Source organism: Crassostrea angulata, chromosome 2, assembly GCF_025612915.1.
Source record: "Crassostrea angulata isolate pt1a10 chromosome 2, ASM2561291v2, whole genome shotgun sequence".
Taxonomy (NCBI): Eukaryota; Metazoa; Mollusca; class Bivalvia; order Ostreida; family Ostreidae; genus Magallana; species Magallana angulata.
The window spans coordinates 49,601,460-49,626,972 of NC_069112.1; the positions used below are offsets into that span (position 1 = coordinate 49,601,460).

The 25,513-nt window shown below is 35.3% G+C and overlaps 2 protein-coding genes across 7 annotated transcripts in view; both read left to right on the plus strand.

Annotated features, from left to right (window-relative positions):
• The first annotated feature begins 387 nt into the window (after window positions 1-387).
• Window positions 388-3,585, plus strand: LOC128172304 (uncharacterized). Its single transcript, XM_052838101.1, has 3 exons — window positions 388-540; window positions 1,681-1,908; window positions 2,719-3,585. The coding sequence occupies exons 1-3, from the start codon at window positions 471-473 to the stop codon at window positions 2,985-2,987; spliced, it is 567 nt and encodes a 188-aa protein (XP_052694061.1). The 5' UTR covers window positions 388-470; the 3' UTR covers window positions 2,988-3,585.
• A 3,913-nt stretch (window positions 3,586-7,498) lies between these two features.
• Window positions 7,499-25,513, plus strand: part of LOC128171265 (CUGBP Elav-like family member 3-B) — a 50,510-nt gene continuing 32,495 nt past the window's right edge. Inside the window, exons 1-2 of one of the 6 annotated variants that reach the window (XM_052837021.1) lie at window positions 7,499-8,034; window positions 18,595-18,677. In XM_052837021.1, the coding sequence (XP_052692981.1) occupies window positions 7,713-8,034; window positions 18,595-18,677 (405 nt within the window). In that variant the 5' untranslated portion in view covers window positions 7,499-7,712. The remainder of the gene's footprint in view (window positions 8,035-18,594; window positions 18,678-25,513) is intronic. The other 5 variants (XR_008242051.1, XM_052837023.1, XM_052837020.1 and 2 more) reach the window with 5 other exon arrangements.

A 25,513-nucleotide genomic window follows, 5' to 3' on the forward strand; every position in this document is an offset into this window, starting at 1 on the left:
CGGACCCCCCCCCCCCCCCCCCCCCCGTCCGGCTAACTGTAATAACCGTCGGACACCCACCCCTGGAAAAAATTTCTGGATCCGCGCATGACAATGGAGGTTTGTAGATATGTACATGTACAGTAAGGTACAGTGAAGGGCAAAGAAGTCATGGCGTGTACAGTGAGGTACATTTTACATTACTTGTCAGACAAATAAATGTCCGACAATATCTAGGAATATCAGTAACTTCTGAAGTCCGTCACACACAAACTAGTCTCTGTCACTTGAGAGTATTCAATTTGTACATTGGAGAGTTTAAATATTCTAACGACTTCATTCTCCGAAGAGGGGTTTAAATATTTGAACAAAGCACACACATTATGTTCAAACACGATATGCTTGCTTTAAAAGACCCAGTCAAGGATGAATTCCAAATAAAAAAAAACCTTGCACGTAAATGGAATAACCAGGAAGAGAATATATGCAACATGGCGACTGTTAGCAGATCTACAAGTACCCAATGTCTACTACTATTTATGACCATAAGTCTCTGCGCTGGTAAGTGTTCTTTTTGAAATTTATTACCCTAACTACTTGTACCGCTAATAAAACAATCATAATTTATGACGTTATTTATAAATATTGGTAGATTCCAGTTACAAATTTGAAATATATACTTTCATTTTAACTTTTCTTTAACTGAATCATGTCCCACAAAATGCCCGTATGTTGACAAAATCTTTTTTCTCAATAAAGTACGTTATCACCATCGTGGTAAAATTCTGGCCCAGGCCCCGGGGCCATAAAAGTTAGTTAGAAGAGCTCATTCTTGATCTCAGTCTCACTTTTACAAAAGGTGGAAAAGTGAGATTGAGATTGAGATCAAAAGTAAATTCGTCTAACTTTTAAAAGTTAGGCCTTTTGGGCCTAAAGATACGAACCTGAAGATTACACTGCATGGCTATTTCGATAGCTGTGCCCAAACTACTACATATTACATTTAACAAATTAAAAAAAATCAGATTTTCTGTATTGAAACTTCCCCTCTATGGCTTCAGGATCAAGTTTCAAGACTTGATAAAGACTTTCATGACTCATTAAAAAAATATTTCAAACACGCATATGAAAATATTACAGGTGCTTGAGGACTGGGCCCCTTCAACCCCCACCCTCCCAAGAGTCGCATACCTTTATTCTTTCTATGTCCAGAGGGGCAGGTGTTTACGTGAATTTTACTTTCCTTTAATTTTCAGATAGCCGGAAAGTAATGTGGTTTATAGATGCTTTAAAAGAATTTCTATTAAAAGGAGAATCAACTAGACTCATGGTCTAAGTGTGTGGGATGCAATTTGGGGATGGGGTGGGATGGGATGCAATTTGGGGGTGGGGTGGGGTGGGTTGAGGGGGTCTTGTCCTCATGCACCTGTGGAAAATATGATAATGTTGAAAAATTTGTGTGCGAAGTCCTGATTTTTTCTCAACTGAAAAAAGATGTTAAATATCAGTGTAAGACATGAGAATGTGTAAAAAAGAAAAAAGAATAGTATTTTATTTGAATCTTTTTTTTATTGACACGTACATGTATTTACATGTATGTGTTTATTGGGAAAATAAAAAAAAATAGAAACACTTTAGTTAGTCTAACCTGGTTACACTGTAACAAAATGTCTACTAAGTGACTTATACTCATGTTTTTAGGTAACTTCTGTTACCAGTGCGCAGATACTAAGATCGGCGGAGATTGCCAGACATACATAAAGACAATGGCGAGAGCCCGCCACTACATCGAGAATCCTCCAACGTCAGACGACGAGGTGTACGAGAAAAAGAAGGACCTGTACAAGCTGTTCGTGAAGAACTGCACGTCATATCACCAGGGATACCCGAACGAAACACTCTGCGTCATCGAGACGTTTGAATACAGAGGTAAGCACCGCGTCTTTTTATGTCTCGGATTTTTCTGACTTTATTTACATTTTCCAGTGTCTTTGCCTGTGATAACACTACATATCGATTTTGTACTATATAACCCATAATAAAAATGACGCCAAATCGAGGCACCAGCGGGGTTTGCTTATTAATATTTAAATATACATGTATAATCGTACGATGGCTCAAAATTATATAAATATAAGTAATAAGGAATCATTCTTTGAATATTATGAGATGATAATTTCGGTCGGGTGTGATCAAATCTATCATAAAGCCCTTCGCGCTTTATTGGATTTGATCACACCCCGACCGAAATTATTACCTCATAATACTCAAAGAATGATTTCTTATTCCTTATATAGTTGTGTTTTCCTAGGCTCCAACCAAGTTGCTATTGCATCTTGTCTTTCAGTGTGAGATGATTAGAAAACAGTTTTAATTTTTACTGCTTTCTGAACATTATAGCATATAATGATAAATTACATTGGCATCTTACATTGTTTCTAAAAATTATACTATATAATGATATAACATTGGCAACTTATATCGTAAAAAATCATTATGATAACATCTTTTGATTTTTTGGAATGTTTGATTATTGGAAAAAACCTGACAAAGCTTAGGAAAAACTTCTGAAATTTCATGTGGAATATGAACACAAATTGAGGAGAATCTTCAGACTATGATTTTACACTATTATATATAGGATGCTGAGTCTCACTAACAGTAGCTTTATGATAAACATATCTTTATGTAATGAAAAGCGGGTGAAAAAATATAATTTAATGAATATATGTATTTTAGGTCAGATGAACATGTATTTGCGAGATTGTACAGACGGCGTCAATTTTGCGACGGAATATACTGACGTGCGGCGACCAAGAGCGGACAACCAGACTTATTGTGAGCGGAAGGGAGACACGGGAACGTATTGTGTGCGCATGTGCAGAGGGAACTTTTGCAACGGACCGGAAGCAAATTCTGCGTCAAAATACCTTATATCCGGGCTTTTATGGGTCATCATTGTTTTGAATTTTATATCTGTTTTTCAAGAAGTGCATCATGGGATGTGACATTTGTTATGTCAGTGTTCAATATTCTGATTCATCTGTGAATGAAGAATATATAAGTGATATGCTATATAATTATTTATAATTGATGTTTTGAGGGACATGTAAGTTCGAAGCTTTAACCTATATTCGAATGTTTACAAGGAACTGTGATAGGTGTGTTTTCGAATGACAAACAGATTTGTTGATCCTTTGACAACTGTCTAATGTACACAAGAACATATATGTATATGCGTACATGGATTATAAATTGTACGTGTCTATGTACATAAACTTATATAGTTAAAAGCCTTCAAGGACTAACGCCGTCTATTAGATTTACAAAGGATTTAGATACATGTAATCTATCATGCAATTAAGATTTTCACTTTGGTTATTTGTCCGAGTTTCAATTGGGTCTGTCTGATGAAAGACAATCAATAAATAATTTTTTTCATTCAGTATTCTAACTTCAACATTTCCACCTATGTGTATATGTGTTAACTTTGTTTTCTTGTTTTTTCATTGCTCACAAATGTCTTTCATAAATATCAACGTATATTAAATGTATTTGCACTTGTGAAATATAGACAGAGTATCATAATCTATAATTAGAATATCATTTCTTGTCTTGTAGTCATTTTACGTCAGTTAGCTGTGTTTTGCTAAGCCTAACTTGTAAAAATGATGACGATAAGATGTCTTAATATGTGTCTTGATGGCCGATTGTTCGTTCGGAGAGAGAAGTAATTCCATGATTGCCTGTCAAATCAGTTATTTTTATACAAAAATTTCCAATTTGATTTCTCGTACATAATTTGCGACACACATGATATTATTCTTAATCAGATATATTTATATGTTTTACTCAATGAATGTACATAACTGTATGTTGAACTTTCACGATATTAGACCGGATTTTTTTATTTTAGTAAATATGTTGCTGTTAAACAAGGGTTGTCTCGCTTCGTACTAAATCATTATTTCTGTTGTAAAATCGAATATTGGATTTTTTTGTTTAGCGAGATTCTATGAAAAGTTCCATTTATATAACCGAGAGTTTGACGATATAAAAGGTGCATGTGTAATTAAAAATGGATTCCAAGAAACTAAGAAATGTGTGGGTTGAAAAACGACGTTATTGAAATACCTGGAAATAGAATAGGGGGACAGCTCGGGTTACTCTCGATCATTGTACACGTGGGTAACTCTAGTGTCGTTGTTTACAATTTCTAGTTCAAAACATTCCATGCGCGGATCTAAGGGGGAGGGGGGTCGGGGGGTGTCCATACCCCCCCCCCCCCCCCTGTAAAATTCAAATATTTTAAAATTGCATTATAAAATAACCAAAAATATGCCTCGGAGCCCCCCCCCCCCCCCGGAAAAATTTTCTGAATCCGCGCATGCATCCTTTTATATAGCGCCCACATTACACCATCATATGCAAGCTATAACTGCCACCAACGTGTATGATACAGACCCAGAAAGATTTCATTGATTTATCATAGAGGGACTGTCATAAAGTGAACTGTCAAAACGACACAGAGACAAGATTAAACACCCCGTGCAGATCGTAAAACCAGCGAGATCCCGCACAGTAATCTAATCATAATATACTGTAGTATTCGAATTCATTTGTTATATCGAAGAATTCGTGACAAAAACCCCGTAAAATTAAATGCTGTTTAATGCATATTTTGGGGGGTGATGAATTACCGATATTTTTGTCACACGTTCCATAGAGAATTTTGATCAAACTCCTATCATTATTTATCATTTCCTTGGAACAAGTCTTCGAAGTATTAAACATTTAAACAGATACCACACTGAAGACTGATGATTCATATATTCATAAAATGACAAAAGTTGTAAATGTATATATTCTCAAGATTTCCCTTCGTTTAGATTTTAAAAATTTTCAATATCATATCATGCATCGATAATTTTTGAATTGATTAGGATATTTATTTTATTTTTTAAAAGGAATTGAATTTGTTAGAACCAGGAAGTCACTAAAACAAAAAGACAGTCACTAAAAGCTTTGCTCTGTGTCTCCAGAAATCGATACATATTTTACATGCTTATTACTCATAAATCTGCGAGCACAGTGATTTTTGCAGTTGATTACTATTATAGGGGCATAATTACTAACCAAACACAGGATTTTTTTTAGTAAATGGACATGCGCAGTGTTTGTTAAAAACAGATTTTGCAAAATAAGCAGTTTTCTAATTAAATAAGAGCTCGTGAGAAGATAGACTCAAACCAATATAATACACATTGCTTACAGAAACACCTTTTTAGAATAATACATTTTACTTATTTTTTTTTTTTTTTGGTTTTCAAAATTGTATATTTTTTTTTATTCTCATCTTTTTAAACAATGTTATGTTGCGTCATCCTTTGTCTTAACAAAAAGTCATTTTTTACTATCTAGAACGATCTTTATCCCCTCGAACCTCTATTTTGAGCCTTATTTTAAAATAACAATTCCTTTTTTTCACCATATTACATATCAATAAGACCATATGTCATATCATTCCCGTATGGAATCAGGATAGGAAAAGGGTATGAAAATAAAATGTATCAGAATATAGAAGATTACAAGCAAGAAATGCATAAACACGTTTTCACTAATATTTAAAAAAAAAATGATTTCCTTTCTGGGGCAATTAGGTTATTGATGATTTCAAACCATTTAAAGATCGATTTTCGTGATTTATATACTTAAGAACAATGTTTCCCCCCTAACTGAACCCTTTTCCTTTAATTTTTTATTGTTTTTTTTATTGTTTACATATACAACTGGAAAGGTTATTTATGAATTTTGTTATAGGATGGTGTTACCTGAAATCAGCTTCATATGATACCTTCCTTGTAAACGTGGGGGATATTTAATTACAAATTAAAAGATATATAATATATATTTGTATCTGGAGTCTTTCAGTAAAAGGAGCACTCGCGAACATTATATTCATTATTATACGAGGCACATGTTACACTAGAGGTATGTTGAAATAGGAGCACCAGGCCTGTCGTGAGAAAAGTCGTATAGGATTTCCCTTAGTATTGACTGACAAGATTTAACTAAGAGATAAAAAATTTCTTGGTTACTGAACAAACTAAATAAAAATTATATTCCTCGATTGCTATTAAATAATGAAAGTTGCAGAATTTTGCAAATAACGTACCGGAAGTGTAATGAATATTGAAAACCCCGTATGTAAATATTAGATGTGTCCGACCCTGAACAAACAAATGAATTCAGAGAAAATATTCTCACATTATTGAAACTCAAAAAAGGCATGAATACGATTTCATAGGTACACAGTGCATTAGCATGCAGAACATTTTGTAGCACTGCTCTAGCAACAAATGACAGATTGTTTTTATTGAAATAAAATGATTAGTTATAATGGAGGCCGGGGATGAATCAATGGCAGTGACGTAGATTTAAATAAGAGCTCGGCCCTCAGTCAATACAAGGCCTATCGCGCGCACTGAGGGCCGCTCTTCTGTCGTGAGAGCAAGAGTAACTAAAATTTATGGACGACTGTTAATTTTCCTCCCGTTCCTTTTTCGTAATTAACGCAATATCTAATGTTTTCTTGTTCAGGACAAAGACGACTGATAATCAATGAAGATTTGTTGCACATTTCACGTCGTTGTGTATCATAAAAGTGAACGATATATGTACCAACATTTTTGTCATCATGGGCGACGCTTCCGCTTTTCTCAAGACAGGGTTCTACTAATTGCCCCAAAAGCGTGAATGCACGGTTGTTATTGTTATCCAGAATGAAAATTTAATGTAGTGATTATTTCATGCCGTTGCTTTAACTTAATAATTTTACATGCATTCGATGAGAGAGAGAGAGAGAGAGAGAGAGAGAGAGAGAGAGAGAGAGAGAGAGAGCCATTACAATCTCCATCTAGGAGATGATGGAGGAAGCTGAGAACTTTGTTAATTGATTACAGAGAGCACGAACTAGATGACTTGGTTGCGTCGATACCTCACAAGATTTATCAACCTGAGAAGACGTCCATCTGCTCTCCTCAATGCTTTATTGGTTGCTCTGGAAATAGTTCCAACATCATAGACTCAAGCCTTTAATATTTGTATCGTTAAGATGAAACGATTTAATAGGAAACACTATTACGGATTTTTTTTATTCACGAGAAGCACATCCAATGCTTCCAATATTCGGTCATCGTGTTCCGTTTATAGACATTTTATTAGTTCAAGAACGGTAAATAAACTTCACTAGGCCCTGTGCACCAGTAAGCAATTTTCTCTACACCATTGATTCCCGCATTTTGGGCGCTGAGGTTCAAGGGAAGGGAAAGCCCCCATATGATTATTCAGCCCCTATCTACCTATTGATTTCTCTGTCAAATCTCGCCTTACGCAAAATCTCGCCAAATCAATGCATCTCCAATATGTAATTGAGTAAATAACGAAATCTTCAACACTTTGTTTCTCTGCGGAGGCTCTTACTACTTGCTGTGCCCTCACTTCCGGTCGATTCTGGCGGCGTATGTTTCCCCGAGTGAAGAGAGCCTGTTGTCACCTGTAGCTCGATAGTCGGTAGTCGCCGACAGATTGTTACACGGGCTAGTATTGGCTACTTCCCAAGGCATCGGAAATCGGAAAGTTCCCCATTGCTTCCTACCCCGGTTTCTTCAGAAACAGTGTTGTGTGGCGCTCTTCTGTTGTTTGCATGTTTTTGTGAGCAAGTCTGGAGGTAAATGGCGATGACGTCTTTGGTTGGTGGGGTGGTGACGGACCAGTTGATTCACCACCGCCCTCACCCGCTCCACAGTCAAACAATCCCCACCCAACAACTCACAGGGAGCCTCCAAATCACCAACGGAAGTATCCCGACACAGATACACAACGGACTCGGTGCTGGATCCGGAATCGTACTGAAAAGTCATGACACTGTGAAACTTTTTGTGGGACAAATTCCGCGGACTTTGGAAGAAAAGGATTTAAGGCCAATATTTGAAGAATTTGGACAAATCTACGAATTTACTGTTCTGAAGGACAGGTTCACGGGAATGCACAAAGGTAAGCTACATGTACGTGTGGGTCATGTTAATCACGTTAATACATGACACAATTTAAATTTAGGAAGGAAAGGTTTACATGTACATGAGACTATTTAACATGTGTATATTTAACATATGTAAAATATGTTTGAAATATGTGAGAGTTGTGTACCTCTAAGTATACACCATAGATAGAGAAAACGGCATTCCATTGTTTAGAACGGGCTTCGTTTGTATGAATTTCCCTGTCAGGAAGCATTCCAAAAGGACTTGATTTTATTACGAATCAAAAGGACTGCACTGAACTGTAAGCCAGTCACTTCCAACAACTCGGCTTTATAACCTATTGCTTTTAATAGCAAAAATGTTCGAATTTCAAAAATGAATAACTCCATCTTCTAGAACGTTGTAACTTAGTTACATGCGAATGTTCAACTTCCCAATGGAAAACCAAAAAAAAAAAAAATCAGATTATAGAGACATCCATAACTGTTTGAATCGTTCAAAAACATTCCCACAACTGGAATTGATGCGGGACTTGTACAATGATACTTCACATGTCTGCCATTTGAATGCAGAAATAGCTTATTATACAACAATATAAAATATTTAAAAAAAAAACAAAAACGAAAAAGTGCAGTTTCAGCCTTTTCCATTATAGGGTGTTAAAGTTTTTCAAACACTAATTCTAAAATCCGTAAGCTAAAAAAAAAACTATACATGTATTAATGCAGCAGATTCTGTTGTTATGATCCATATTGCCAGATCCAAACAACTCTGTCGTAGACATGGCGTGAAAACACTATAAGAACTCGGTATCAAATAAACAAAATGGTGGAATGCGGATCCGTTCTACAGCTACGATCCGAGTGGAATGTAAATAATGGAAGGATATGAGGGGCAACACATTTCCTAATGTTTCCTATGCCAGATATTTCTGATACACCACGCGATCGCCTGCAAGAAGTGATGAAAACACGTGTTTACATATAAACCTGCAGATACTTACCATTTTTTATCAACAGAACAGTTGGCATTTAATCTTTGCCATTGTGTGTGGTTGCAATCTTAATAAACCAGTAAAACGCTCTCTCTCTCTCTCTCTCTCTCTCTCTCTCTCTCTCTCTCTCTCTCTCTCTCTCTCTCTCTCTTTGTGTGATTAAATATGGTCTATTGTATTTAGATATACAAATAATAACCTTAAAGTACATTTACGGGAATACGTAAGGTTGTTCAATCCTAGAAGTTAGCGTCTTACTGCAGACCCGAAATCATCGTAAGATTTATAGGAAATTAGCACGTTATTAATCACAAACCATTGCTACAAATTTTGACCTTAATATGAAGTCAATAGTCAGAGTCTTTCTACAATAAATGCTAAATAGCGCATGCAAGTCAATGGTATTATCGTTGTTTAATTACAATGCGATATTGTTTAGTTATGAGGATTTCTTCTTTAAATGAAAGAGTCGAAAGGAGAAAACTCAACCCAATGGCAATGATTTGCAAACAAGAGATAAAGACACACAAGGGGTTCCTTCAGGCACGTACATGTAGCATCGTTCTTGTAAGTGGGGGGGGGGGGGCAAAGTTAATTATCTTATTTTTACTGCATTTTTTACATGCTCTTAAAAAGGGGGGCAACTTCATGCCGATACAATTTCTTATATTTATATGTAAATTAGAGAAAAATGTTTGCTGCGAGAAAAATTGAGGGATATCTGCCAACTACCCCCGTCCCTGATGCTTCGTGCCTGTCTTGTATTAAAAATCAAAGTACTGAAGTACTGACGGGAGTTGATTTAATCGATTATCATTTATTTTAAAATCAACTTATCTTGCGTGGTAATTAGTTTTTAATCTGTATTTAAATTACGCACTTTTTTATAATATGAATATTAATTATACTTTTCAGACAAGAATTTAGAGAAACCCCATATGAATCTTGTTGCGCAATATTTAAAGATAGATTTCAAACTATGTATTAGTAATCGAAACAATTCTAAAAATTGTATGGATCCAAGCACTATTGTTATTGAACTCACGTCTCGTTCAACCAGATGCTCGGCTGTCTCCGTTAATCCCCGATAAGCAAGAGAACCACTCTGTTTGTCGGAGATTTACGGAGACAGCCGAGCTTTTGGTTGAACGAGACTATATTAAACTCTGGCGTAGGAATACATGAGATTACATAAATATCTAAATTGTTCGTATTATATAAAATCTTATTTTTTTTCAAAGTGTTTATGGATAAGTTTCCTTGAAAAATAATGCTTCAGCATACATTTCATCGAATTTTTCTATTATATTTAAGAACTAAGACTTGTCAGCGGTGATGATTTGTGCTTAGATCCAAACACTGTTTCACTTTCGGTTTGCCAGAGTGACTGCATAGGAGAGTTGATTAAAATCAACTCCCAAAAATGAGAAGGGAGGAGTTCAAGGCCAAATAGGAATTTGTCAAAAACTCGAACATTTTTACACTACATTGGCTGTCCACGAATCAGCTGTTGTAGCCTATATTATGCTATAATGAATCTGAACAAAGAAACTAGATTTATCAAAGTACCAATTAAAAATTTCCTTCATTACAGAAGGAGGAGTAGATTACTTCCCATGCAATAAACAAACCGCTAGAGGGCGTGTATTAGAGTTTCTGCTAGAGTGGTTCACAATAAATTTTAATTAACGAGCTAATTTTGTTCAATTTGATTTTACACTAGAATGAAGCATTATTTCCCTACGGAAGTTTAACAAGATAATAACTATAATGTTATAGTTTTTCTTAACGACTTTTTTTAATATAATTTTTTTTTGTTTAAAATTGATTGGATGTATAATCGCATACTACAAAATGTCATTTAACAACAATGTGTTATACATTCACCGACAAAGTTAATTCTTTATCTAGCTTCTTTTCATGATATATTTTCTTTCTCTCTCTTTCTCTATGTCATTGACGTATTTTCTTCTCTCTGTCATGGGCATCTCTCTCTCTCTCTCTCTCTCTCTCTCTCTCTCTCTCTCTCTCTCTCTCTCTCTCTCTCTCTCTCTCTCTCTCTCTCTCTCTTGTGTATATGGAAAATATGGTAAAATGAAAAAAAAAATCAAAAATCATTAACATTTTCAATCATGTATTTTTTGGAAAGCAACACAATACATTACTAAAAAAGTGATTTCTGTTGATCTGTGTTATCCACATGCATATATCTAGGTTACTGTGTTTTAATTCTTGCTCCGTTTTCTGAACATCATATGGCAGAACCAATAATCTCTTATTCTCTATAAATTCTATCGATCCCAGAATCTTAATATCTACAAAAAGCATGAAATAACTAATTACAAAGAAAAAAAAAGGAAAGAAAGAAGAAACTAAAGAGATATTATAATAGTGTTATAAAAATAATTCAAGTTAATGTTTATAGAGGATATGAACTTTCCTTGTGGTGCTTTGTGTTTGCTATTCCATGTTATTGCATGTAGCTATCAACAAAATGTCATGTTTTAAAATTACAGTGAATAGGTTGCAAAAACCATTTTGCTAGTATGTGCATTGTACTTACTAACTAAATACCTATTTTTTCGATTCTATAACATACCCCCTTTAAATGATGATAAATAACCCTACTTTTATATATAGTTCTGGTTACAAATTGATACTTGAGTATTAATCTTTTTTTTAATTAACTAATCATCATTCTTCTAAAACCCATACATTTTTTGCGTGGGTGACAGAATATCACGACAGAGGTAACTGATATAGCGTTTGTTCAAAATAAATTAAAATGACTGGCATGAAAACGCAGTCTGATCCTCGATCACAGTAGTACACATAAGACGGAAGTAAAGATTTCTCGTAACTATGACGTAAAGTATTTTTCCAGTTAAAAAAATGATTAATTTGTACGAGGATTCGAATCAGAAGTCAATTTCTTTCCCCCGGAAGGATGAAATCTTAAGAAATCGTCTGAAGACAAAACCAATTGTTCATCCACAGCACGATAACATGTAACAACCCGAAATCTTGTCACATCTGAGAACTCCCGACATCAAAAGAAACTAACCTAATAAACGTCAATTTTCTGCCAATGCCTTTTCCGCAATAATGATTTGCGACTCACTCTTTCATGCACAGATCATGTTAAAAACTACATTCCGCTGCAGACATCTTCTCTGATCATCTTCCAAAATGAACAGCGTTGAATATAAAATATTCATTCAGTTTGGGATGGGGTTAAAAGGTGGTTAAAATGTCTAGAACCATATTTTTTTCATAGCGTAGAGATTAAGACTGTTTAATATTGACCACTTCTTGGTAAATGTTTTTGATAGCAGATCTAGAATGAATTTGTAATACATTTTGTCAAAGAGAATTCTAAATTTTTGAAAATATCGTAGACTCCAATTGAAGTCAGTCTGACTGGGTTACTTTTTTACTTATTTGTTTCAAATGAAATGTTTATAACGTATTGTAAAACCCGTGGCGACATTTTCATACCATGGTATATCATATGTCATTATACTTGAAAACCTGGCACTTACATCACTAATGTTATTGATCCATTATAATTTTCGAGATTTTTTGATTTACAGATCAAACGATTCATTACCGTTTAATTAACTGTTTACGTTGTTTGATACTTTTAAAAGAAGATTGTCAGTTAAGCTAGAAATAGTCGCCTAAAATTAAGACTTCCTCAAGTTTGACCTGTACATGATTAAAGGTCAAGGACGAAGTCAAATATTTAAAGGGTAGGTCGTTTGCAAACCAAACACAGCTTAGCAATTTCAACTTCAAGAAGATTGAAAATATACTTTCATCACAAAGCCTGAAATAAGTATTTTCACACATTGCCATATATAGAAAGAGCCGCACGTAGCTACGATTTTTCAGTACAGCGTAACATAATCCAAGCCACGCACATTATGGAGCGGTACTAACTCTCGGTTTATAATGGTTTATTCGTGTAAAAATAGACATACAACACATTTGGGAAACATTTCAGCCAAGAAAAGGAAAAACCATATCCGTCAAAACGTTTCTATTCATAAAAATAAATACAATCGATCTTAGAAAAGATAACACTTTCACGGCCGCTAGATCGTCAAATCGTCATTCCAGCCGGGCGCGGGAAAACGAACTCCGTTTTTTGGTGATAATGACGCTTTGTGTTATTGCAGAATCGCTCTCTTTCTAATTTCATAATAGATGTACAAATTGAATTCCACCGGTCACGTTCGGATATAGACTTCATACATTCACGGGCAGGGAGACTACCACAGTAACACTGTGTTAAACCGGGCTGACAAGTTGTCAGAACTGAAAAACAGAAATCTCTTTATTTCTGGTTTCTAACCGAAAACCACTAATTTCATTGTCATCTGCTACATAATGTAACATCTATCTTGTGAAATTCATGGAAAATTGTGTTGTTTTTTTTTATTTTAGGGTTCTTTTGTGGTTATGGATTAAACATTTACATGTAGATGCAATCGTAACTTATCAGGCCCTTATAGACAAGGTGTTGAGTTTTGTTTTATAAACTTACATATGTAAACTTCCTCTTAAAGTTCAGCTTATTTAGGTTGCAATTTGCCTCATTTTTGTCACTGTGTGTTTTAAATGATGAAACAACGAAAATAACATTTTATTCGACTTTTAGACTATTCGAAATTGAAAAAATTTTGTACTTTAAGTAAATGTCAGAATGGGAATATCCTTCTTAAAAAATGTTTTATTGAAAATTATTACTAAATAATTATGTATTTCAGTTTTTGACATAAGAGTTTACAAATAGAACCAGCAACAGCTAATCTCCTTCATTGTAAGCACCCTCAGTGCTTGTCATCTGAATTTAGCGGTCACTAGATAGGGTTTTCTATTTTTGGAGCGTCTCCATTATGCGGCACGTCGTCGACAGGCCCTGGTTCTGGAGTTTTGCATGTCTACCAGATTGTTTGGAGAAAACCTTAATCCTGCGTGTAACAGGATGTCGATTTCCGAACCCGGTAATTGACGTAGATGACGTCATCTCCGGATTAAGACATCACATCGCCCAAGTCTCCGGCTGATATCGACAACCGTCAACTTACGGGCTCGGGAGAAACTGACATCGGGATCAGCCTGGGTTTCTGGTATTGACAGTGAATGCATAATTCGAGACGGCCACATCCCGAACAAATGGCGAGATTACCCGTACATGATTTCCATCGGCATGCACTTCAAAATGAAAGAATTATGACTGAGGTCTAATTATTTTAATAAAACCAAATGTTTTATTGCATTTATAATTTTTTGAAGATGGATAGAGAATTATTTACCGTAAAACTATGTAATGTACAGATTGTTTGAATACGAACCGACTAGTCCTTTTATAGGACACAAGCATGTCACCTCGTTTCTGGTACTCAAACCATATAATGAAGTTCCAACTGAATGCAAGCAAAATTAAACCTCCGCCAATTCAGAGATCATTCAGTGAATAAAAAAGAAGACTAAATTAATTAGGAGAGAGACGTAAATCGTATTTTGTTACAATAATTTAAACTCGCCCATGTTTGATTTTCATGTCGACAAGCAATTCAGTCTCCATTCTTTCAATGGACAACGTTCAATCAAAATTATCGAGGGTTCCGAGTTCGATTACAGAACCAATCGTATTTATAGTTTTATATATATGGGAGTAATTTATATTGATCTGTTGTCGTTGTCGTCATTCGTGAGTAGAAGATCCGCAGAAACTAGGCCTGATTCGGTGTAAGTCAAGGTAACATGCCAGATGCCGCCAATCAATAGATAAACAGTTCTTCGAGCGGAGTCTGGTGATTCCATAGAGACGGGAGTCAAAAATCTGTGACAGCTCTTGATCCTGAATTAGACTGAAAGCACAGAGAGAGAGAGAGAGAGAGAGAGAGAGAGAGAGAGAGAGAGAGAGAGAGAGAGAGAGAGAGAGAGATGCCCATGACAGAGAGAAGAAAATATGTCAATGACATAGAGGAAGAGAGAGAAAGAAAATATGTCAATGACATATTGAATTGTATTTGAGAGAGAAAGATTGGAGAATAATATCTCTCTCTCATATTATGTCAAAATAATTGCTATTTGTACTATATTATGTTTCCTGCAAGTATCTTTGCACTTTTTATTAGATGCAGTGTCTGCAATGTTTTGAGTCAGTGACCGCAGCTGCTAGTCATGCTATGACTACATGTTCATCCAATGGTACTGTCGTGTGGTGATGCTTTATCTTACAAGATGAAAATTAATTAAAAGCGAATACGAATATTAGATATTGCGCACCGTCGTCCTGGCTTTTTGGCATTAACATCGATGGATACTGGTCCAGAATATTACTTTAAGCTTTGGACGATCATACAGTGCTGCAATAGATTGATGAAATGTTTTTTTTTTTTTGCTGCAATTGCAAACAACGGAGGTGTGTTGTGATTACCAAGAGTAATTATCAGAACAGGCCTCTTCAGTCAATCATTTTACTTACACATAATCCATTTTTTTTTTTGACGGATGATCTTACAGAATTCATCCACGTGGTGTCTGTGTTATTTGCAGACTAGCATTAATATTGAATTATATATGTACAATGTACATGATGTAAAACCAATCATATTGTTCAGTTTCTGACAAAAAAATGATTGACATAGTTTTCATAAAGATTACTAAAATTATTTAATTTGCCCAAGTTTTAATTATCAAGTACTAAGTCTTGCTTTTATTACACTATATATAGGTTATTTTTTGTTAATTTAAAAAAACGTCTGTTTATGTCATATTGATATCAAATGACAAACACCCTTTGTATTCTTTATATTCCTACAACCCCTCTCCCTAACTATTTACCCTAAATTGAATTTTTTACCCCCCCCCCCCCCCCCCATTATTTTAGATTTTGTACGTTTGGGTACCACGGTATTAGAGTTGCTAAACATTCCGATACATGAACTTCAATAAATCTTTTTCCATATAATGTTCATTAAAATATTGATAGAGTCGGATGAAAGTTTTTCTGTTTCCGGTGTGCAGGGAATGTAAGAGAGAAAGAGAAAAAAATAAACAAAAACCGTCCAGCTATAAACGAACAGTCGGTGTTAGCATGCTACGGTGGAACTCCTTGAGTGTTTATCCTTAAAAATAACAGAACAGATGGCCCTCAAGTTCTGCAAGTTTGCACACATTGTTGCGTAAATAGAACTATCAATAAATGAGGAGGGGGGACGGGTAGTGACTAGGAAATCTAAACTGGAACACATGGACTCTGTATTATTTGATTAAAACAAGAACTAACTGCTTCTCTTTTATCGTTTGTAAATGTTGAGTTTAGTGTAATTAAAAAAACTCCAAGGGTATATATCGGATTCAGGAGAACCCTAATCTACACTTATTCTGAACGGATTGTCTTATAACGTTTGGAGATTTTTCCAAAGATTCTGCTTTTTGTAGCTGTTGTTGTCGTTTAAAACCAAACTTCCGGACATTTACAGTTTAGCATACTAAAATCGCCAACTCGATTATTTTCTCTCATTCTAAAGACTACTTCATACTTTATTCTGATTGGCTCCTTCAAACTTTTGTGAAGAAAATACATATATTACAATGTACCAAAAGCGTTAACGTTTACGTATACATCATTCTATCGACAACCGCCTGTTTTCAAGCTATCATTATCTTCGTTTCCATACCTCCAAAAACTAAAGCGTTTTGTTTTCTAATAGGTAGAATAAGAAATACTATTTATAATGAAAACACATAGATTTCGATGAGTTTGTCCACGGTAAGCATATTAACTATAGCCTTATTGTACGCGTGCATTTTCGACGATATCCTGTATACAAAGCAATGCGACGCCTACCGGAAGCTTTGTTAACAACCGATGAGTGCTGAAAAGAGAGTTCAAAATCTATAAAAATTCAAAAATTCGCAAAAGTAGGCGATTAAGACGATAAATCATGTAAATATAGTCGAATTTCGCTATTGTTATTATTGCATACATACATATGTATATATCTTTTAACTCCTACAAGTTGTAAAAAAAATAATTGGTTTATCGCAGTCACTTGTCGAAAACGTGTTTTTACCAGAGTTTTATGTTTTCACTGAAGTAACCTATGAACACATCGATATAACACATAATGGTTGGCATAATAAGTAATGGTGAAACTAACCGATCTACATTATGCATGAACCACTTTACAAGCTTTCTGCCCGACAATAGAAATAAATATAAACAGACAGCGTTCAAGTTGTCAAAGATGCAACAGTGTCGTCCTCGAAACGGTTACGAGGTAAAAAAAATGTTATCGTTTGATACTGTACCGTATATTATCTCACGCTGCATTAATGCATGTCTTTTGTACCACTGGTGAATATCCAAAGAATTTCTGTATTTTCCCGAACCCCTACACTGCGGTGTTCCAAAAGAATACAGAGAGTCTAAAGAGCTCCGCTCAACAAACCTGTGAAATATTTAGCTTGATAGTACGAAAACACTATCCAAGAAATCCTTCTTGCGATTGAATAAATGTAGAATTACATGTAACTGCGCCTTTTTTAACGATAAAACGAGAGGGTATTATTATTTTATTAATCAGTGGACAAAATATGACAGATTTTAATAATCTGAACCTTATAATCCGATAATTCCACTTCAAATAACATATATATATATGACATTTCAACAATTGATTGAACTATCAATTTATTTAAAATGCATGTAAACACCTCTCTCTCTCTCTCTCTCTCTCTCTCTCTCTCTCTCTCTCTCTCTCTCTCCAAATCATTCCTAAATCTGTTGGTTTGAAAGGTCTTCTACGACCATGACTCTAACAGTTTCGTCTCGTTTTTCTCTCTCCTTCGTTCAGAGAGTGTAAGGTCATTCTTTAACTCTGGCAGAAGCTTTTTGTCTGTCAATACCGCAAACATTCAGCTCACTGAGAGGATATTAAGTATTCTAAAAGCAGGAGGGGACGGCATCGATTCTAACGATGTACGACGACCGCCTAAGATTGCAGTAAAACGCTTTAACTGTTCCGCGCATTCATGTTAACTCGATTATTTCATTACTTTTCATTTTTTGGAGAGGACTTGTTTTACTGTTGTTGCACATTGAGCCAATTATGGAAGTCGCCTCGCTAATTTCATCGTTTTGGAGAAGAAATTTGGGAACGATCGATATCAATTTAGAAAATGCTTTTGGTCAGCAATATTCACTTTTATCGTTAATAATGAAAAAAAAGTAAAACGCTTGGTTTTAAACATTAAAAGTATAGCCATACGATATATTACATCATATTGCGTCATATTGTACCTGTATTCATTCACATCAGTCTATATCAGAGGAGCATCGATCACCATTATATTAGCCTGTAAAGATAATGGGTGGCATTATGCGGTGGTTCTAAATATAAGTGTATATATATTTGTAGTTTACAGGGTCTATTATTGGAACAAACAAAAAATAAAAGTGGGAGAGCGATTGATAGTAAAGTTTGTAACAGACTTATTTTATGAATGACGGTTGGACCCAATTTCATATCATAAATTGGCTTTTCTTCCTTTCCCCAGGATGTGCCTTTCTGACTTACTGTCACAAGGACAGCGCCCTGAAGGCGCAACAGGCGCTCCACGAACAGAAGACGCTGCCCGGGGTAAGTGTTCTGACGGAAAGCGCATGCGCACACGCACGCCCCCTTGCACGCACATGACACCGTACTTTGATGATACATGTATCATAAAACTCCAATAAATCAGGCACTGGATACATAACAGTCTTCGTTATACTTTTTATCCATTAAACTCATTAATTTTTTAATATTTACATTTCTGTGATAACACTACGAATCGATTTTGTGCTATACAGTCCAATATATTCAAATGACGTCTTGTTGGGGTGGAAGCGGGGTTTGCAAAATTAATATTCTAACATCCAATCGTACAAATGCTGAAAACTATATATTAAGTAATAAGGAATCATTCTTTGAATATTATGAGGTGATATTTTCGGTCAGGCTTTATTGGATTTGAACACGCCCCGACCGAAATTATCACTTCAGAATACTCAGAGAATGATTCCTTATTAAATCATTCATTAATCTTATGGGCTAACAGACGAATGTTTTTATCATGTTTACATTTTCGAAATTTTCCTTAGCGAGATCATGCGTTGCTGGGAAAGGGTGCAATAAATATCTAATACGTCAGAACTAGACACATTTTTTTTTATTGATTATAAATGATTTATCATTCTTATGTAGATTGTTGTCATACAAGTGAATTGATTCTGTTTTATTTCTGAAATTAATAGCCATCAATTTGCTCAGTCATTTTTTTTCATTATATGACATGAAGTAACGACTAGACCCAATATGTAAATTTCAATCAAAAATCAACAATAAGAATACATAGGACCGCATCAAAATCTCTCTCTGCTGCCATTACAACATGATTTTTTATAATCATTGGTGTATTTACAGATTATATACAAAGATCTGTTCTGAGAACAAAAACCGTTATTAATTACACATTTTGTTGAACCTCATTGGTTACAGTTTAGAAATAGGATCTTTTAAGATGAACTGATTTAAAAGTAAGAGTTCCTATTTAGCATTCCCAGTTAATGTGGCATTTGTAATTGACTGCATGTTTAATTCATGCAGATTTATGATCAGGTTTATGATAATGCTTTGACAATGATGACACTGATTGACAGAGTGATTGACAGCTTGCCGATAGTATCTAAAGCAGTTAATCCCCAGGTCGCTTCAGTGCACAGGCTTCCCCCCCCCCCCCCCACCCAACCATAATAACACGGACTACTCTTATTTTAGTTTCTAAGGCGAGGCAAGCTACTGACAAACAAGCTGATAAAACAGGACTATCTACGGTCTCGTTTGAAGTCATCTTTTCGTAAGTTCTATGGTCGATACAACGACCTTGTCAGCAAATACAATCTTCCACTGGGTCGCATGCTAACTGACGTTTTTCATACTAATTGTTAGACCATAATTAATCACTTAATTGTCTACGGAGTTTTCCGGTTTTTTTTCCCTATCACGACAAAGAACACACGGCGGGTGTGACCGGTCAGCCGAGGATGCTCATTCCTCCTAGGCACCTGATCCTACCTCTATCTATTTAGAGGTCCATGTTTCCCTGTTTTTCATCTAATTCTTCACGGTGTGATGATCTTTGTATGATGACACCCTGCATGACAAATCTTAACATTACATACCGACTAAAATTAATTAATGAAACATTTCAGAATACTCTCTCTCTCTCTCTCTCTCTCTCTCTCTCTCTCTCTCCATACATGTACGTATAGTTTGACCTTATCAGTTGGTATATACTTTGTTTTTATTTCCCATAGATAATTCATTATATCGTGTGAAATTCGTTACATTGCCTCTTATCGTGAATTCTCTTTTTATATTTAACAATAATTCACTTTCTTCGACGTATCTCCTCCCAAAAGCTAGTTAATGAGAACTCGCGTACGGACTTAATTGAAATTATTTCTCCCTCGAATAGTCCCCGGGCGCTTGTAGTACATTGATTTCAAAGCTGTAAAGTGAGAAATATGTCTTGTCTCATATACTAAATTCGGCTCTCATTTTTGCACATTCTGCTGAATGAAAGCACAAATTAAATTTCCTTGCCCTGTTGTTTTGTTCTTTTTACGAGCCGAGAGAACCGATAAATCGTAACATTCATTAAATTTATTTTCCCTACCCCACGCTTTGATACAAGAGAGATAACTCTAAAATTAACCTTCAACTCATCGTTCATTGTTACCTCCTTTGGCGTATATGGCGAGTGTGCGTGACGTCGCACGTTAATGTCTTCCATTGGGATATTTCTGGACTCGTTAGCGACACTTCACACGGACATTACACACACTAACTCATCATGACAGCGCTGTTCTGTTGGGCCGTTCAGTCACTGCTATTTACCATTTCGTCATGTCTGCCTACATTTAATGCATGCAGTGTCAAGCGTAATGACGCTTGAAGGCTCTTTCGATGCCATTAAAGACGATAAAACTGTGAAGAAATTCCTGGGTTTTTTTTTTTTGTTCTAAAAGTCTAAAAGTGACAGTTTAATTAGTCCTGCAAATTATAGTTAAGTTTATTTAATTAACACCGGTGCGTGAGCTTATTTAGAATTAGCTTTCCTCACACGGAATTCTCCAAGGAATATATTTTCTAACGGTATTTTCGTTACACAAAGTAAATGTTTTACAATAAACTATATATTAACTTTGGGTACTGTGAAATCATTTCATTTTTTAGGACCAAATTTCGTAGACTGTCAAATGAATGTTATGAAAGCTCGTTTGCGGTGAAATACGTTGTAATATACTGTCCCAAAATATATGATAAATAAAGATAAGACGATTTAACAGTTCGATGGATATGTGAATAAGTGGGTAATGGGAAGCTGCGAAAACTTCTCCATCGTGAATTCTAATGATACCACATTATTTTCATCGTGTTTATGACACTGATTAATGAAAACACAAGAGAAACCTTTTTTATGAGTATGGCACTAAATGCAAATGAGAACATCTTAGGTTTTTGATACTTGTATTTGAACCTCTTGCTATAAAACATGTTGAAATCAAACATAGGGGTTTCACTCCCGCCATTATACTTACCTCACCATGATCAGACTGTAACCGCATAAAGAGTAATGGACAATCGTGGTTGTAGAGCCTTGCTTTGATGTCAAGAATCTCTAGATCAGAGAGATGCTCTCACATTTCACAAAAGGTTACTCTTTGGAAGAGTTGTACAAGAAATAAAAGAGAGAGAGAGAGAGAGAGAGAGAGAGAGAGAGAGAGAGAGAGAGAGAGAGAGAGAGAGATTTCGACAGTTTATCATTGATAGAGAAAGAGTTACCGCGCTTGCTGCTGTTCTACATTTATTCAATTGTCAATCGATCATGTATATCAATTGAAATAGTGTAAATAAATAGATGCTTTTTGTTACAATAAATAATAGATTTCTGCACGCATTATTTCTTTGAAATTTAAGCGCCAGTGTTTACAATCTGGTACATGTAGTAGCAAGTTCATGGACCTGTTTTTCATTACACCATTATGTCGATATCTGTGTTAATTTCAGAACCCTGCTAAAAACACAGCATCTCCACAAGTATTTCAAATAAATAAATGAGATATCTAATGGATATACTCTGGTGTTAATTTTGATGTTCCGCTGAGATAGAAATCATAAACCTCTTCTCTCATTAAAAACATCAGTGAAAGGGCTAAACGGGAGCCTCTTGTAAAATAATGCAATGCTAATTGACCTTGCGCTGAAATTAACATGACTCTCGCATCCGAAGCCTGTACATTTCCTAGAAAGGCAAGTGAAACGTCTGCGCGATGTCTGAACTCCGTTTAATGAGCGGAAGGCGGAAGTTTACATCTAAGCGCGGTGTGCGGAAGTCAAAGTTTACATTGCGCGTTAAATTAATTGCATGCGCACGATCTGATCGTTTACTTTGGCCTAGCACATTGATGATTACTGCAGCAGAATGCGGTGGCTCGTAATATTTAAAAAAAAAAAGATAGATTGAATAGTTGGTGTTTAATCCCTCAGAACCCGTATCTAATCTGTTTTAATTAAACCAACACAAAAGTTAATCTTTCACTGCAAGCCAAATGAACTTCAGATGATGTAAAAAAAGAATTGTTTTTAAATCCTTCATAACGAAATCTGGAAGTCATAAACAAACCCCAATATAAAAGAACAACAGCACTGATTATATCAGTTTGTAGAAACATGCATTCGTAATTTATCATTTTTTACAACGCAAGCCATACATACATTGTACAAGAAATCCATTGCATGTTTGATAGTAGCTTATAATGACTATTCTATGATGCAAAGTGAATGACTCAGAAAACATCAGAATTCTCCAACAACAATAGATTTCTGTCGAGGCTGTTCTTCTCTGTTCGTCTTCCAGATGATTATCAATGATACATAACGTGTGTACATGCTAGTGTTCATTCACGTTATATTTTTTATTCCGAAATTTTTAATTTTTAATTTGGCTAAAAGCCGCAACTATATCTTAGCGTATTAATCACATAACTGAAAAGAATTTATTTTAATTTGGAGTTGTTTCAAATGTTGAATTGATAGTTTTGTATTCATCTCGGCATAAACTCAACAAGGTTCACAGGATTTAACTGGTAGTAGAACAGCCTCTTTCTCACTCTCTCACTTTTATGTACACAATTTTATTTATACTAGTACGCGACAACTTCAAAATAATTTGGTACAATAAATGATTTTACCGCTTTTTTAACCTATATATACCTATTTACATTTGTACCAAAACACGCAAACAAGAAATATTGAATATAAATATACATGAAACAACTGCAGTATTATCATTTTAAAAAATAAAAATGTTGTAATCTTATAATTAAATCAGTGACGTCACGGGTGGTTATCCAAAGAAAATAGACAGCTTTATCAAGACTAAAAATACAAATTTTACCAGATATATGATTTTTCACGCGCTTCGTGTTTTGTGTCTGATTTTTTAAAATATGAAAAGACGACGAGAGACTGCTAATTTCCACTCATACATGGATATACAAATGTCTTGTAACGACATCACCATGGAATTGTACATGGTATTGATTTCCGACGGCAGAATCTGGTCCTAGTGCAGGCCTGCATGAGTCATATCAGTAACACATAGAGACAATACAGGATATCTACAGGTATACAGGTAAATTATCACCATCTAGAAAAGGAATTGGATGCGTGTTGTTTGAAATGAAAACTCAGAGATAAGCACACGGCTACAGAAAATAGATCAAGCACCAGAGGAAGCAGAAGAAGGCATTATTTTTTTTTTTCAATACAGTGGCGACAGTATGTAGGACAAAAGCAATCGATGCTTCTCGGTCCCATGCAATCCTCGGCTTTTTTCTATTGAATCAGAGATTTTCTAAAGGTTAGAGTTCAAGCTAGTATGTTAATCGTATATCAGTTATATATACTAGTATGTAGAACAAAAAATATCATATCATACATATCAACATACATGCAGCAATACTGTTTTCTTCTTCCTTAAATACTGGGTAGATTTTACTTGATCCTTCCCACTTGGATCGAGGGATTAAAACGAAAGAATTTTATGTGTAAAATAAAAATTATTCTTTTTTTTTTTTTGAATGGCATACATTTGGTTGCAAAATCGATTCAGTTCTTCCATTTTGTAAAAAAAAAATTACAGGTACGTGTATAAAACTCAAATAACACGATATTTTTGCATAAATCTGAATAAAATACAACGATAAATTGCTAGATATACATGTTTATGGGTCTAGACGCAATCCTAAAAGTACTTTTAAAGCTGCTTGGTCTGATTTTATATCATATTTTGTGAACTCTTCTAAACGAAGGTTACGAAAGGTCTGGAATATACCAAAGGTCTGAATATTCCAAAGCCCTGGAAATATACCAAAGCCCTGGAATATACCAAAGGTCTGAATATACCAAAGGTCTGGAATATACCAAAAGTCTGAATATACCAAAGCCCTGGAAATATACCAAAGGTCTGAATATACCAAAGCCCTGGAAATATACCAAAGGTCAGAATATACTAAAGCCCTGGAAATATACCAAAAGTCTGGAATATACCGAAAGGTCTGGAATATACCAAAGGTCTGAATATACTAAAGCCCTGGAAATATACCAAAGCCCCGGAAATATACCAAAGGTCTGAATATACTAAAGCCCTGGAATATACCAAAGGTCTGAATATACCAAAGGTCTGGAATATACCAAAGGTCTGGAATATACCAAAGCCCTGGAATATACCAAAGGTCTGAATACACCAAAGGTCTGAATATACTAAAGGTCTGGAATATACCAAAGGTCTGAATATACCAAAGCCCTGGAAATATACCAAAGGTCTGGAATATACCGAAAGGTCTGGAATATACCAAAGGTCTGGAACATACCAAAGGTCTGGAATATACCAAAGGTCTGAATATACCAAAGCCCTGGAAATATACCAAAGGTCTGGAATATACCAAAGGTCTGGAATATACCAAAGCCCTGGAATATACCGAAAAGTCTGGAATATACCAAAGCCCTGGAATATACCGAAAGGTCTGGAATATACCAAAGCCCTGGAATATACCAAAGGTCTGAATACACCAAAGGTCTGAATATACTAAAGGTCTGGAATATACCAAAGGTCTGAATATACCAAAGCCCTGGAAATATACCAAAGGTCTGGAATATACCGAAAGGTCTGGAATATACCAAAGGTCTGGAACATACCAAAGGTCTGAATATACCAAAGCCCTGGAAATATACCAAAGCCCTGGAATATACCAAAGGTCTGGAATATACCAAAGGTCTGAATATACCAAAGCCCTGGAAATATACCAAAGCCCTTGAATATACCGAAAGGTCTGGAATATACCGAAAGGTCTGGAATATACAAAAGG